General features: G+C 39.6%; 2 protein-coding genes across 5 annotated transcripts; both read left to right on the top strand.

Moving 5' to 3' along the window:
• Nucleotides 1–4,005: 4,005 nt before the first annotated feature.
• LOC120440653 lies at nt 4,006–6,664 on the top strand. The gene is made up of 7 exons (XM_039613516.1): nt 4,006–4,056; nt 5,180–5,263; nt 5,454–5,500; nt 5,780–5,924; nt 6,022–6,098; nt 6,323–6,413; nt 6,551–6,664. The coding sequence occupies exons 1-7, from the start codon at nt 4,006–4,008 to the stop codon at nt 6,662–6,664; spliced, it is 609 nt and encodes a 202-aa protein (XP_039469450.1).
• A 6,650-nt stretch (nt 6,665–13,314) lies between these two features.
• On the top strand, nt 13,315–16,068 carry syce2 (synaptonemal complex central element protein 2). Of its 4 annotated transcripts, none has more exons than XM_031752874.2 (5): nt 13,315–13,480; nt 13,956–14,064; nt 14,876–14,955; nt 15,416–15,530; nt 15,642–16,068. In XM_031752874.2, the coding sequence occupies exons 2-5, from the start codon at nt 13,990–13,992 to the stop codon at nt 15,822–15,824; spliced, it is 453 nt and encodes a 150-aa protein (XP_031608734.1). In that variant the 5' UTR covers nt 13,315–13,480; nt 13,956–13,989; the 3' UTR covers nt 15,825–16,068. The 4 variants fall into 4 exon arrangements, with proteins under 4 accessions (XP_031608734.1, XP_039468946.1, XP_039468947.1 ...); XM_039613012.1 differs by having other exon boundaries at nt 13,315–13,566; XM_039613013.1 differs by having other exon boundaries at nt 13,316–13,631.
• The last annotated feature ends 41 nt before the right edge of the window (nt 16,069–16,109 follow it).

The raw sequence follows: 16,109 nt of genomic DNA, 5'->3' as shown, positions 1-16,109 counted from the left end.
TTTTCTTAACCTCAATATCAAAGTGGAGATTATTGTTCTGTTTTTGTATTTTCCATTTTTTGAAGTAATCTTCACATCTTTAGAAAGCATCACACAGTCACCTTAAAGAGGTCACACTAATCGAATCAACCTCACCCTATTAATTAGCGAGTTCAGCCTATCCTCCTAAGGCTCAGAATATATTTAGTATAGGAATAAGTCTGTGTTAGCAAATAGACTAAGCACCAATATTCACCACATGAATTCAGCACAAACACCTTCAAGGTGCAGCTCTCTTTATTATTTCTCTTTAGGTATTTAAATTTTGTGAATAAACTTTGTGATATTATTAACAGTTGTTAATAAAAGCTTTAAGACATGATATTAACTGAAGTTGACATGCTTTAATGACCCTTTGCCTTTGCTCAAATCTATCTTAGCTATGGACTTTATCCAAATAACAGTGACAGTTCAGGATGACGTGACAACTGGCAGGAGAAAAAGGTATAATCATGACGCTAACTTGGCACAAATCCACAACAAGTGAAGGCTGTCAAACAAAGTATCACAGGCTCTGCATGAGCTCAGGACTGCAGAAATGTGCAGTAGTCTGTTTCCGTGTTGGTCAAAGACACATCAGCTGCTCCAAGAGAAGGAAATCCATCCATGCAAACTGGCCTTGTGAGTCAACCTGTGTATTTCCAGACAGATAGGGGGACCCTGGGGCAGGTTTGTAAAGGTGTTTCAGACATGACAAAAAGGAGCTAAAGAAGCTCAGCAGAAGAAGGTTGAGATCCTGTCTCAGATCCTTTGTGTTCTTCAGGCATCACTCTCCTTCGGGATTGGTCGACCGTGAGAAGGGCTGCCCAGACTGATGGAGCTGGGGAAAAATGACGGGATGTAGTGGGAGACAGCCATCAAAGGGCTGGGCAGCGGGCTCTCATGCTCGGGCGTCATAGGGATGATGATGTCATCTTGGTCCCACACATGGAAGGCATTTGGGTGGGAGTGAGTGAGGGCAGGTGGCATGTGGTGAGGGCTGACTCCCTCCACCTCTCCATCTTTCGTTAGCTCCTCTTCAATTGGTCCCAGCAAACAGTCTATAGATGGACAAAGAAGCAGGGATAAGAACAAAATTATTGACCTTTACTGTCCTATAATTTACATCTGAAACACCCCAAATTCAGTCTGCACAGCAGTAAAAGGCAAAACGAGTAACCTCGGGTTCTTTAAGAAATAAACTAATAAATAAAACGGTAAACTAGCAAACAGCATGCTCATAATTGCATTGCGCATAGACAATGATGTCAGAAAACCTCAGCTGCAACTCCACCAAACCAGACACTTTGGTAATGACCATAATCATAATGTTTCTGTTCTAGTGATAATAGTTTGCAGTCTCTTCACTGTGTGTTTAGCAGTCCTTTAAAAATAGCAGTGGGTTGTGTTTTAAAAAGGATACAGCCTGGTCCCAGTACAGGGATCTCCAAGGTGAAAGGATTTAAGGTTGTTTTTGGACTATTAACACAAACTACTCCAACTACTACATCACATTAGCAAACACCACAGTACATCACTTTATTCCAATTTTAAAAAAAAATTAAAATATGGTCTTGTGTATAAAAAATTTCAGATCGTTGGAGTGAGCTGCTACCTCGGATAGAATAGATTACCTGTTATATCCAGCATGAGGTCTTTGATGAGATGACCCACAATAGCGTAAGCTACAGCAACCACGACCAGGGCGGCCACCAGAAGGTAGAGGACAGATTTGGGCAGCTGGATGAGATCTCTGGGAGGAGGCTTGTACTCCTTATAGAGAGGCTCGTCATTGTAAACCAAATACTGAAATGATGGCCCTCCTTCTTCTGTGTAGTTAAAACTGTCCATATTCCCAGATTAGCAGCCTCCACTTCCACCACAGAGAAGCAGTTATTCCATTGCATATATAATTTGCCTTCTTGCTGAGACGTCACTCCCAACAGTTTACAGGAGGAGTGTCAAAATCTACATCTGTTATCATTTCAAATCCAGTCAAGGAGTAAATTTACCCACCTGCCAAGACCATGTGTTTGCTGCTTGCAGATTTAACACATGTGGATCCCTCCAGCTCCAGCTCATATTTCTACCCAGCTTATTCTTTAATTTGCATTATGATGCATGTTGTTATCATCGGTTCATCCTCCAGTAAAGCAAAAAATCAGGATATCAGCCTCTGTGCTGCCTCCTGCGTACTGCAATCTCTGTTCTGAAATAATCCAGACTATGACCAGCAGCAGAGCAAGAGAGAGAGACAGAGAGAGATGAAGGGAGGGATTAAGCTCCAAATCACAGCAGCGATCAATCAACTCCTCATCCCATCCCAATCCCAGCCCACAGAATGACAGAGCACCTAATCCACAACTATCTTGTAAGTGCTTACTCAGCTATAATACTCACTTACTATTAAACCCATTCCCACAAATCCATACATATGAAGAGCATCCCAGTGAAAAGCTCAGACAAACAAGCTTCCTAAAGGTGTTTAACTGTTACTATTAGTTTGCAGTTTTCTTCTGAATAAAAAAAAAATACAAAATGTAAAAAATGAACCTATGTCTTGTGAAAAAGTACATAAAAAAAGGAGTTTTCTTTGTACGGCCTTTTAACGGGAAGTTGTCTGAATGACAGCTTGGGACACTATTAGCAATATCTAAACCAGCTTAATGAGGTCATCACCTGGAAAGGTCTAAATTTAAAAAGCTGGGCCTTCTTAAACATTACCTAATGAAACTGCTTGCCTTCTTTTGAGCTCATGAGCTGTGTTGCTCATCTTGGTCATGTTGGTGCAATATTATTGGAACATCCACTTGGTTTTTCAGTAAAGAAAAACTGCAGTGATCCATGTGCGAGCCAGTCAATCTAATGTAATATGCAAAGACCTGTTGTTTTCAAGTGCAGCTGCAAAAACTTTGCAGTTAAAGCACAAAACACATCCAAATATCAGTTGTAGGAAAAAAGCTTAACTCACTCACTCACTCACTGCAAGAAGACCACCACTTCTGGAAGCTGATGGAAAGAATGTGAATTTTAGTTCAAACTTTTTCTTCTAAGCCAAATAAAAGTCAATTTACATACATGAGAAATATACATAATATCAGTTCAGACTATTGAATACTCAGTGCACTTAGGCATGTAGAGATGATCAAGGTGACCTGCTGAAGTTCAGTGGGGTGGCTGTTCCTCAGGAGGTGGAGCAGGTCATCTGCCTGTCCGAAGTTGGGTGCTCTGATTTTCTTAAGATGATGCAAAAAGGATTTAACATAACCATACTTGATGATACACGCTCATTTACATGATACATGGTTAAAAAACTGTTTGCCTCTGTCCTATCTCATCACACTTGATCACCATTGAACCTGGATTAAATGGGAGTGGAGACAGTGGCAAGTAGCGTTACAACTCCCTCTTGTGCTGACAAGTTGCAATAGCACCAAAAACATCAAACGGCTCTAACACCAGGCAGAAGTTTGAAAATGTCAGAAACTGCTGATCTATTTGAATTTCATCACATTTCCCCATCTACAGAGTTTATAGATAATGGTCCAAAAAAGGAAGTATCCAGTGAGTGGCAGTTCTCTGGCTCTCTTCTTCTCTACCTTGTTGATATCAGAAGAAAATTGAAAATGCATCATATCTGAATGCACATAAACATAAAACCTTGAAATCTGGACAACAGAAGACTAGAAAAATATTGCCTGACCTGATGAATCGCGTTTTCTGCTTAGACATTTACTGGTATTTACTTTGCAACGTTGGTCCCCTTGAAACACCGCAGTCTATATTGTTGCCAATATGTCCATTCTTCATCCATTTTCTAATGGCTGCTTCCACAGGTAAAATAAGCCATGTCACAAACCTCAGATCATCTCAAACTGGTTTCTTAAAGGTGACAATGAGCTTACGGTTCTCAAATGGCCTTCACAGTCAGCGGATCTCAGTCTAATAAACCACCTTTGGGTTGAGGTGGGATGGGAGATTCACATCATGTATGTGCAGCTGAGAAATGTGCAGCAACTCTATGATGTCATCATGTCAGTATGCGGAATGTTTCCAGCAGTGGCGGTCCTAGCCTGTTTGGCGCCCTGGGCGAACACTCCCTCCTAATTTTGCACTCCAGTATGAACACCCATCCCTCAACCAGAGGATCACCACAACATAACCTAATAGACCTACACCTTAGTTCACAGATTAACTTTGTCTAGGGTGTATTTCTGGGATTTCACACAACCCAGGATTCAAATCATGAATACATAATGGGCTTGAATTTACAACATTATGAATGAAATGTGCTCTATTTGGAAGCAGCAGGTCTCCCTCCCCTTTCGACGGGTTGTGTGTGAGACTTTAAATCATCAAACTGTAAATTATAAATTTTAAATTGTTATTGATCCCTTTACCCCGAGTCCTAAAGTGTATATTTATTTTCTTACTCTACTATATTTATTGTTCGTTTATTTGCACTGCTGTAACTGGAGCCTCGTCGTCTCGTCTCTCTATATACTGGACTGTATGTAGCGGAGATGACAATAAAGTTTACTTTGACTTCAGCAGCGCGCAGGCGCACCGAGGGCTCTCGCGCTCAGTTTTCCTGTATAGAATTTCGAAAAAACATCGGTGCAAATTATAAGTCTGTATCATAATGTCCGGTGTTTTCGTGTTTGTTGTTTTGTTTTTATTTTGTTTTATTTTGCGAGTTGGTTATTAGATGCTGCTCCAGCCAGCCAGAGAATCCCCGCCGCCCCCCTCTCCTGCCTGCCTGTGCCGCAAGCAGCAGGCGCACCTCGCAAACGGAGGGCGCCCTTACTCCCAGCAAATGGGCGCTAGAAAACCGATCGGTGCCTATGACATTCCCAATATGCGCTGGCTGCCGTCGGGGCAGCATGAGTACGAGCATTTTTTTTTTTGCCGATGCCCGTGATGCCGCCCCCCATCACGATGCCGCCCCGGGCAACCGCCCGTGTCGCCCGTATCTAAAACCGCTACTGATGAGATCCAAATATATGCCAATGTCAACACATGTTCATGTTGATGAGGTTTACTGAACAAATTTGAATCATCACAACAACCAAAATGTTAGCAACACATTATAAAGTTTATTATTATCACTATGGTAACCATGTTTATGTTTGTTACCTGCTAACTCAAACACATTCTGTAGGTGTCACATTTTGAGGACTGTAAGTTCACACACTTTCAGACTTTTGCAAACCGGAGTTGGAGATTGCAGAGAGAAGGCGAAGTGTTTTGTAAAAACTTTACAAGTTCTACGGATTATTTGCTCAAACAGCAAAAGTGCAAACATGTTTTGCTGGACTCTAAGAAGAAGAAAGGCACAGCCTGATTTGTCATGTTTTTTTAATATTTTAAAAAAAATACTGTTTTTGTGCAGCATTTCTTATTAAATCACATGCTGTTTGATTTATTTGAAACAGATAATAAAGGAGGATACTGTGGGTGTTGGAGAGGACCCACTGAAAAAGTACGATCTTTGCTCTCTGTCACATTTTTACTATGTTTAAAATTATGTTTATGTATACATTTATAAATACACATATAAACATGCATGCACAGTTTTCTCATTTGAAAGTAAATATTTGTCTGAATATTTGAGCTGAATCAGTTTTTACTGTGTAAGTTGTAGATTTGTTCCCTCTGTGGAGTCCACAGCTTTATGTAGTCGTTTTAGCTGACTTTCTTGAGGCACTGAGGGCAGTTTGAGTGCATTACAGCAGACTGATCTTCTCTGTTATCTTTCCAGTGTGAGTGCACGAAAGGATCTCACAGATGAACATGTGGCCCCTGACACTCCAGCCACCTCTTCTGCGCCAGTCTCACCTCCAGCTGAGGCTCAGACGAACAAATCAAAGAAGGCTTCCTGGTGGCGCAGATGGCTTTTTTGTGAGGTGAGTTTACCACTGCAGAGAATAAGCTCTGAACAAACAAACGGTGCAGGAATTTGTGCATCATTTGTTTTTAACTGGATTTATTTGTAACTGGCAGAAAAAGTCAAAGGTTTTTCCCAAAAATGAAAACAAGGCAGAAGACACGGTCGTGCCACCTTCTGAACCCCAACAGAGGTACGATATTATTTTACTGTCTGAACAAGTTCTGCTGGTACTCCTTCCTTCTTGGATCATGAAGGAGAATCTTTTGTGTTTTGTCCAGTGTTAACCCCGTCAGCCAGTCTGAGGATGTTTTGGTCCTTTTACTGTGTTCCTATTTAAAGCTGATTGATTGCTTTGTGTTTCTTCTCCTGTAATTTCATCACTGTGATTGCACTGTTTGTGTCTTTCTATAACAGTGCCATCAGCACTGAAAAATGTGAAGTCAAGGACGTTGGCGTCCAGACAGAGGTTTCCTGCCCTCCCAACTCGCTGCTGTTTTTCTGCACGGTACGTTCTACAGAGCCGAGTGTGACACGTGAACAGATGTTATAGGAACATGTGGAGTCTGAATGTTAGGATTGACACTCAAATTCTCATTATGTCATCCATTTTGGTTGAACTAACTGGTGATGTGTTCCTCAAAGAAAAAGGTGACCTTAGATGATGAGCCGCGTTGTCCTGAAGTCAATGAGAGAGATGAGCCAGTTTCCAGGCCGTGTACCCCAGCAGGTCACGGTGGGAGCCAGGGGCCATGCTAAGAGACCACGTCACACACTGCTGACTAACATACGATGACGAGTTTCGTCAATGATGAGCAGCGGCAGAGAACAGCTTACCTGCTGTTCTATGAAAACAGGTGATTTCTCCCATCAAACAGTTGGATTGTAAATGGTAAATGGTAAATGGCCTGTATTTGTATAGTGCTTTACTAGTCCCTAAGGACCCCAAAGCGCTTTACATCCATCCATTCACACACACATTCACACACTGGTGATGGCAAGCTACATTGTAGCCTCAGCCACCCTGGGGCGCACTGACAGAGGCGAGGCTGCCGAACACTGGCGCCACCGGGCCCTCTGACCCTGGATTGTGTTGGATACTGTTGTTTATATAAGATTTTATTGTAATGTATAGTATATAAGACTTTTATTTTATTTGTATCTTTTATGTTTATGTTGTTTAGTGTACACCGAGGGCCGTGGGAGCGTTGCAATTACAAATTCTTGTGTATGACCTGTCCATATGTTTTTTTGACAAAAAGATGACTTTGAATTTGAGCATGTCCGTGCAAATACTCAGTTTATGTTCAAACATGATTTTGTTCTTTTAATTTGCTCAATGACAAAGTTAGGATTTAGTTTAAGGAATGGCTGATTGCAGATTCCTGTTAGAAAACAAGTGTGTTGCATTTATGCAGTGGTTACTATGGTGGCACTTTAGGTGCAAGTGTTGCAACCACTGTAAATGTGACACCATCACCAAAAAATGTTATAAAATCAGAAGAAGAAAGAGAACTCTAATATGATAGCTACACACCAGCTGGACCATTATAACAACATCGCATCACATGAGTAACTTCACCGTGATGAGACTTCAAGGACTCAAGAATGTTCATACAGTGAGGATAAATCATGTTTTTATTATTTATTATGAAAAAGACACAATATAGATACATAAAATGCAGCAGGAGCTGCAACAGCTAACATGTCAGTTAATTTGACACGTTGATTTATTTATAATTTCTTTTTCTCTCTTAGCTTTTCAGCTCCACATTTTTGCCATTTCTTCCACACTCAACTCTTTTCTACAAGGTGAGCGCACAGTGAAGGAAGGGGAGGGCTGATGGCATTAAGAGATTTGATTGGGCAATCTAGGGGCCAGTTAGTTCTTCCCTTTGGTGAAAGCTGGGCTGTTCAGTTCAGCATGGTACAGCTCAAAGATTCTGCAACATCAAACCCTCTGTCTGCTAATATTACATCACCTGGGCTGAGGCAGTCCAGGTAACAGTTTCTATTTTTGTTTTTAAACTTTAGATATAAACAAAACAAGAAAAGTAACATTTATCACTCCATCTCGATTCATTTTCATGTCATAAGTGTTAGCAACAGTTCTAGAAAAGGAGAAGTTTGTTCCAGTTTGCAGAAATGTTATTACAAATGTTCAAACTACTGCACTGTAAAATCTAAGTAGTTCCCAGAAGTCAAAAAAACTATGCAAACTCATTGCCTCCAGAAAAATTGAGTGCAGTTTACTTAAGATGACTGTTAGGACAACTTCTTCACTGCAAGTATGCAGTACTAAGAATAACAATTTGTGGTAACCTGATTATGATTCAAAATGAATAATTAACAACACTTCTTGTAATGGTGTTAAAATCAGGACAACTTTTATTTTCAAATGCAAAAAGTAAAAGAAAATCAGCCAACATACTGGACACATATAATTGTCAATATAATTGTTTGTTGTTCTGCTGAACAATAACAATTATACTGTCATCATTGTTACAGAGATTGAAACTTTATTGATAATTTGTCCAGGTAAAAAATGCCCTCCCACAAATGTCATGTGACAACCTCATTGGCTTACAGAGTTTTGACATCACCCACATTTAGAATCTTACCACCACTTTGATCCTTTGATCCTTTGATCCTAAAAACCCTTAAATAGGAGTGAGACACAACAACTTTTAGTCTGTTATTCGCAGCATTTACGTTTGCAGCATTCAAACGCTCACCAGAGAAGCCTTTTTTGGATCCTTTTCAGAGTCACTGTTCACTGTTTACAGATTCTAACATGTCTCCGAAAAAACACAACAAAAGAGAAATAGTAAAGCCCAGCGCTCCTCTTTGCGATCAAGAGGACAATATTCAAGTACAGAAGATGTGCTTGGAAGAAATGGATGAGAAAAATCTCAGGGAGAATCACAATACGCGACACCCGCCCCAGCCAGAGTACATCTATTACGTCTGGCAAAGTTTTTTTGAACAACGAGCGGAGATTATGTTGCTGAGAGAAGAATATGAGAGAAGGACTGCTGAAGTACATAGATTGTTCAGCCAGCTTGTTGAAAAGGAAGATATTCAAAAGGAGAAAGAAATGGAAGTCCTAGACATGCGCGGCGGAGGATCTTTGAGCTCCAAGCAAAGCTTAATAAAGCTCAAGAAAAACCAACAGAAGAAGTCCTCCAACAGAAGAAAAAAACGAGCAGGACAAGGACAAAAAGATTCAGGAGTTGCAAGTAAAGCTTGACGAAGCTTTGCAAAAAAATAAAGAAATCCTCCAAGAAAGAAACAACTGGTCATAAAACTCCAAGGCACAGAGATAAATCACAAAGTGCTGAAAGGAAGGGTTGAGTTTCTTCAAAAGAAAGGGCAACAGACCATGAAACAGGAAGATACGGATTGCAAGCTTCAGGACATGGAGAAACACAACAAAGGCTTGCAAATAAAGCTCGATGAAGCTCTGCAAAAAATAAAGAACTCCTCCAAGAAAAAGAGCAAATGGACGTAAAGCAGCGCAAACTCCAAGGCATGGAGGAAAAGTACAAAGCGCTTCAGGCAAGGCATGATAAAACACTGAACAAGAATAAAGAGTTGCTTCAAGAAAAAAAGCAACAAGAAATTAAACAGAAAGAAATGGACTGCAAGCTTGAAGACGTGGAGGAAAAATACACAGCGCTGAAAATAAAGCTCGATAAAACAGTGCAAAGAAATAAGGATTTCAAACAAGAGAAAGAACAGCAAGACATGAAAGAGAAAGATCTGGATTGCGAGCTTCAGAACATCAAGAAACACAACAAAGGTTTGCAAGTAATGCTTGATGAAGCTCTGCAAAAAAATAAAGAAATCCTTGAAGAGAAAGAAAAGCTGGACATAAAGCAGAGAGACATGCAGTGCCAACTCCAAGGCATGCAGGAAAAATACGGAGCGCAGCAGGTAAAGCTTGATGAAACACTGCAGAAATATCAAGAGCTGCTTCAAGACAAAGAACAACGGGAAATAAAGCAGAAAGAAGAAAAACAAACTCTCCAGGACTTTGAGAGGAAAAACCAAAAACTGCAAGAACGTTATAACAAAATGAACAACAAAACAACTGAACTGGAGGGGAAAAGAAAACACTGCAAAAAACAATGCTCAGACATGCAGAGCAAGCTCAGTGACATGCTGAGAAAAAACACAGAACTTGAGGAACTTTCCAACAACTTGAAGTGCAAAAACACTGAGGTGCAGATGTTAAAGCAGCAACTAGAGAAAACAAACAAAGACCTGCAGTGTACACTTCAACAAATCGAGAGAAGTCAGCAGCTAGAAGACACGCACAACAAATTAGAACAGTGTTATACAGAGATGCACAAGGCAAAGCTAATGCAGGAGGCAAAATGTAACGAACTGAAAGAAAGGCTGGAAGAAAAACAAGCCAAATTAGAAGAAGTGGAGAAAACATGCAGGAAACTTGAGAAGGAAAATACACAAATGATCGATGAGTTAAGAACCCTCATCCTAGAGAAAAAAGTGCTCGTGGAAAAGCTCCTGGAAAAGAAGAAAAAACGCTTCCGTTTCTTCTGGAGGAGGGACACTCCTGCTTTTTCTACGTTTTCTACGTTTTCTGCTGCTGATGTCACCTCGTCTTCCTCCACCTCTGTTCCATCGTAATTTTCACCTCTCCAATCCTGTCCCCTCCCTTTCCCACCTGACACCTCTCCTCCCTATTTCCCTTTAACCCCTAACACCTGTCCCATCTCCCTCCCTCTCTCTCTTTTCACCCTCACCCCCCAACCAGTCCCGACAGTTGACTGCCCCCTCTAGAGCCTGGTTCTGTCATAGGTTTCTTCCTTTAAAGGGAGTTTTTCCTATCCACTGTCGCACCTAGTGCTTGCTCAGAGGGGATTGTTGGGGTTTTCTGTCCTCTATCTCTTTCCTGTTTTCTATCCCTTTAATTTACCCTCTTCTTAACCCCCCTCTATTTCCTCAATAATTTAATAATAAACACAATTGGCTGCATTTTAAATGTGTCTGAACAATGTCTTCATTCAAGAATGAATTGTCTTTGTCATGGACTCGTGTATTGTGTGTTTTCCTCGGGTTGGTGATTCTCACGGTCGTTCAGCCCAGGAGTCCAGTGTTTTAGTGTTTTAATCACATTTAGTGTTACATTTTAGATCACCATAATAGGATATCCACAATTTAGGATTCAGGCATTTGTTTTAGTTCAATATCGTAATCATTCTATGATTGAGGAATTTTACAGAACCTTCAGTCAGCAGCAATAACTTCAATTCATTGACATTTGCAAGCATTCCTTTATACACAGCATTTCAGTCAGGTTGAGGTCTGGACTTCCATGCTGTAGATTTGCTGCTGTGCTTGGGGTCATGATCCTGTTGCATGGCCTAATTTAGGAAGCTTTAGCTGTCGGACAGATGGCCTCACATTTGACTCTAGAAAACTCTGGCATACAGAGGATTTTGTCGACTGCAAGGTGCCTATCTCTTGTGGCTGCAGAACAAGTTTAAATCAAAAAATTATCCACTGCCACTGCTATGAATCCTGGGATAGGGTGGGCCACGAGGGATACACCCGAATCATCGTTGAAATCCAGGTAAAAGGAGGATGCATTTGTGGGTCACATTTGGAGCAGCCTTTGTCGCCTGGCTGTCACGTAATCGGCTGTTAAAGGCAGCCTCCAAATCACAAAACAACCACAATGGACCAAAGTGCCTTACAGAAGATTAAATAGATAAAAACAAATAGAAAGAAAAACCACAGAAAAGGAGAAGGATAAATTAAAAAACATATAAATTACACATATTTAACAAACATGATTTCTTAGTTTGGAACATTTCTCAGTCACCTTGCAATCATGGGTTCTCAGTCACCTCGGGCACTTCCATTACAGAAGTACTAATTTTACCCTCCTGAAAATGTAGCTATAATTCAGGAAGGTAAAAAAAAAGAACAGTGATTTAATCTATTTGGATTTATCTTTTTAAGTTAAATATTTCTGTGCTTTCATCATCTTACAATCCGGTGATTGCAGCCATTCCCCAAATCTCTGTGAATGGTAACCATGTCCTTTGATCAATGGTCATTGATCAATGATCATTCAAATTTGCATTGTAATGATCAAGGAACTGACCTACCAACCCATTGTTCATTCAGTGGTGCTAGTTTGAGTCATTGTGCAAATGTACTGTTTATAAGGTTGGGGTAACATGCAGTCAGCTGAGACTGAAGAAGTCACTTGGAAGAGTGATGAAACGTTTCTCCCACTGAAAACATTACGTCCAGCTGAACAGAATCAACATTTTGGGATTCCCTTACCTGGTTGATTAAGCATGCATAAAGATACTTCTGTTCTAAAACTTTTGTACATACAAAATAATATGACAGGACTTGAAGGAAAGTAACACATTTACTCTCATTTAGGGCGACTGAGGCTGGATCAGATGAGTTTTCCACCTACCTTATGTCCTCATAACTGGTGGTAATGGACAGCATGTTGCCTTATCAGCACTGGGGTCTTTTGTTTGATAGTTCCACAGTGCCGTGATGAAGTACCATACCCCTCTGCTCTTTCCATTACAGGGAATGTCTAGAAAGCACAAACCTTTAATAATCACAGCTGAGATCATAAAGTGTAATTATCCTTCCTTCCTTTCCTTCTGCCTTCCTCCCTTTCCTTCTTCCTTCCTCTTAAGCACTTAAGGGTTGCTGGAGAGGGGGTTGAAGACTATCCCAGCTGCCATAATGTAAAACTCAGGGTACACACTTGACAGTTCACCGCTCAGAATCACATTCCCAATAGATGATTGTAATTCCCCAAAGAATAGACAATTAACCTAAAAAAGGAGTTGTTGGACTGTGAGAGGGAGCCGGAGCACCCTCAGAGAACACAACATGCAAACAGCAGCAAGCACATTTACATGCACAACCTTCTTGCATTGTGTATTGTTTTGTTTTTTTTACGTTATAATTTAAAACAAATCCCTTAATTAAATTAGTGAGTTTAAGTCCCAGATTTCAGTTTATCGGACATTAGCTACATTTAATAAGAAGATATGAAAGTACCTTGTTATCAATTCATTTTATTCCTAGTTAGTTTTCAGGGAGTTTTCTTTACTTAATTGAAGTTAGTTTTTTTATTCTGTGAAAATATTTAATTTAAACTATATCTTTTGTTTCTGACTGTTTTGTTAATCATTTTATATGGTTAAGCGTTTGTAAGAAATATGACAAATACGTCAGTTTTTAAAGTCGGTTAACTCTCAGTTATCCAGACGTCTCAGTTTCAATAAATATGTGTATCTAAGATGCTTTTTCTAGTATTAGGATATTCTAAAACTAAAGTATATACATAAATTAAGCCACTTCGACTATTTTTGTTTGTAGGATCATTTCAGATGGTTGTTGTTTTATTGTTGTTTTATTAATTTATGACAGTTAATTAAAACTTAACCAGTAGTTTCATTTAGTTTAACTATAATAACCTTGCTTTTATATATACAAAATTATAATCATAAGTCAGTGGGTGTGGAGTGTGGTTTACTGTTGCTTTACCAGTCTCAACTTTTCGAGGTATCTGGGAACATCTCCCCGTTTAACCATTAATTGCAGACACACATGATATATACATTCTGTGGTTTTACCACAATAATGTTCAAGTAAGTATGGTTGAATAGGTTTTAGTAGAAAAACCGCCGGATTATGACTCTAGCTTTAACTCTAGGTAGGTAGCAGTTAGCCGTTGGCTAGTGTAAAGCATTATTTGTGTAGCAGTTTTGGGCTAAAGGGATGCTGGTTAACCTATTCTGATAGCTAGATTATAGCCCTTGTATATTACTGTATATGACCAACTGAATAATGTCATATGTATGTAATATAGAGCTTTTTTTTGTATATTTGCTTATTGTAATAAGCAAATATGCTTATTGTAATAAGCAAATATGCCTGTAAGTAAGCTAGCTTTACAGACTAGGCTAACTAGCTATATACTTTTGCTAATTACTGTATTTTAAACTTTTTGTAATGGTGTGATTTTTTCCCCGTGCAGCTCAGATTTAGCTTTGCAGAGTCAACAGACCCAAATGGATTTTGGCTTTGAGGACATACCATCAAATTTTCAGTACACTCCCAAGAAAGGGTGTGAAGTCTCACGGATGGTAATGTGTATTCTCTTAATACAAGAATAAAAACAATAATGGCAGATTTAGATAAGGTGACAAAGATTAGGTGCCGTTATGATTAAAAACACTATATGAAAAAAAATAATGGTCGACAGGTGACAAATCAAGCACCTAGCTGTGAAATCTTTCTTCATTTGTGAAAGGATGGGTCATTGCTACTGTTGCAACAAGTCAGTTTGTAAAATTTCCTCCCTACTAGACATTCAGTGATCAGCTGTTAAGTGTTATTATTGCAAAGTGGATGCATCTAGGATCAGCCATTTACTAGGTAAAGTTGCAGAATAGGGTATAGGGCATAATTTGTAAAGGTTTTGACTCAGTAAGAGGTTCAAACCAACTCTGGTTTTAATATCAGCACAAAAACTGTTCACTGGGAGCTTCTTGGCGTGGGTTCCCGTGGATGAACAGCTCCTGCAGGTGTAATGTGTAGGTGCCCCAGTGTTTCTGTGCATACAGTGTATTCCAGGAGGGGCCAGTATCACCACACTGCTTAAACACCTAAGACTAACACTTTACAGGCAGCTTTTTCCTTTAACAGTGGGATATCTTTTGAACGGTACTGGTCCATCCCTCAAATTGAGCTCTAAGGAGGAAGGTACTGTAGCCTAGTGCCTTAATTAATCTGAGATTTCCCTTTGGGTGATTGATGATTATACAGATTAAACTATACTTTCAGTTCTTACTGAAATTCAGAGCATCTGCAGCATTAGGTCTCCATGATTAATGTTTCTTATACAGCTGATTAAAGTAGAATAATTTCTTTGTTTCATTATGTTTGATGAGGCAGACAGAAGACACAGACTGTGATTCATCAAGGGGGGAATCTTCAAGTGTGAGCGTGACTGAGATTCAAGAGCACCATAGCAGGTAGATCAGTCACCTTTACTCACCCAGCTGTGTAATGTTGGGAACGTTACTTTAAGATCATTTGTATTTTTCCTCAAAAAATAAGTGCTTCTGTACTTAAAGGTTTAATTTACTGTATATTTAATGCAGTTGTGAAATAAATGGGTGGAAGAACCATGGACTGCTTTGTCTGGCAAATAAACAAAGTTTCCAATTTACAGTAGTTATGAATTTATTGGTTACATTAAGTTACTAAACTAAAATAATTCCTGCCCAGTGTGATGAAAAAGAGTGAGTGAAGGAGAGTGCAGCCCTTAAATTATCAGTAAGACAGGATTTCACTTATATGCTAAAAGAACCAATCTGTGATGCGGGGTAGAGGACAGATCATTAGGTAAAGTAAGTGGGGAAAAGGTTAATTAAATAGGAATCTTAACTTCAATAAGGCAACGGGTTTTAATCTAATCTACATTTGTTGTAGCTCAAGGACAGATGATATCAGCAGAAAGGCGCAGGAATCGGTGGAAAAGATTAACCAAAGCCGCATCAGTAACCAGAAAATGATAGACAGCTTTCAGGAGAAGTTGGTAGAAAAGGTACAAAATTAATTTTATGCATTTGGTTGGAGTTAGTAGCAGATGCTCGGCTTTCATGTCTACAAAGGTTCTGACCATCTCTGATCTGTTCTGATCCTTTCCATCTATCAGGTGACAGATTTGTGCATGCAGATGAAGGAGCACATGTACAGGGTCTATGAAGAGAACAGTGACAAGATGCAGGTGAATCTGCAGGAGCTGCAGGAGGTGCTGGAGAGCTGCACAAAGTTCAGTCATGAGCTGCTGGAAGCCAACAGAGCCCTGGCATGTCTCCGTGAAGGAGACATGCCATGAGATTATAATTTCTATCTGAAGTTAATCGTATTGTGAACTCATTAAGTTATTCAGAATTAGTAAATATATTGAGTGTAATGTTCAGTGTTTTGCTTCCTCTTTCTCTTGGTTGCTTATAGGACAATAGTTCTGCTTAACACTGATGGCTTCAGTCCAGGGATAGAAAAGTTCAATACATGTTTTCTCTCTCTTTTGTTTTAACATCAGTTGATTTAGTAAATAAAATGACAACAAACAAGCAAAATATTCTAAATTATTTGTGATTTAGCATTTATGTATTGTTAT

Source organism: Oreochromis aureus, linkage group 6 (genome assembly GCF_013358895.1).
Source record: "Oreochromis aureus strain Israel breed Guangdong linkage group 6, ZZ_aureus, whole genome shotgun sequence".
Taxonomy (NCBI): domain Eukaryota; kingdom Metazoa; phylum Chordata; class Actinopteri; order Cichliformes; family Cichlidae; genus Oreochromis; species Oreochromis aureus.
This window is presented reverse-complemented; position numbering and strand designations above follow the sequence as displayed.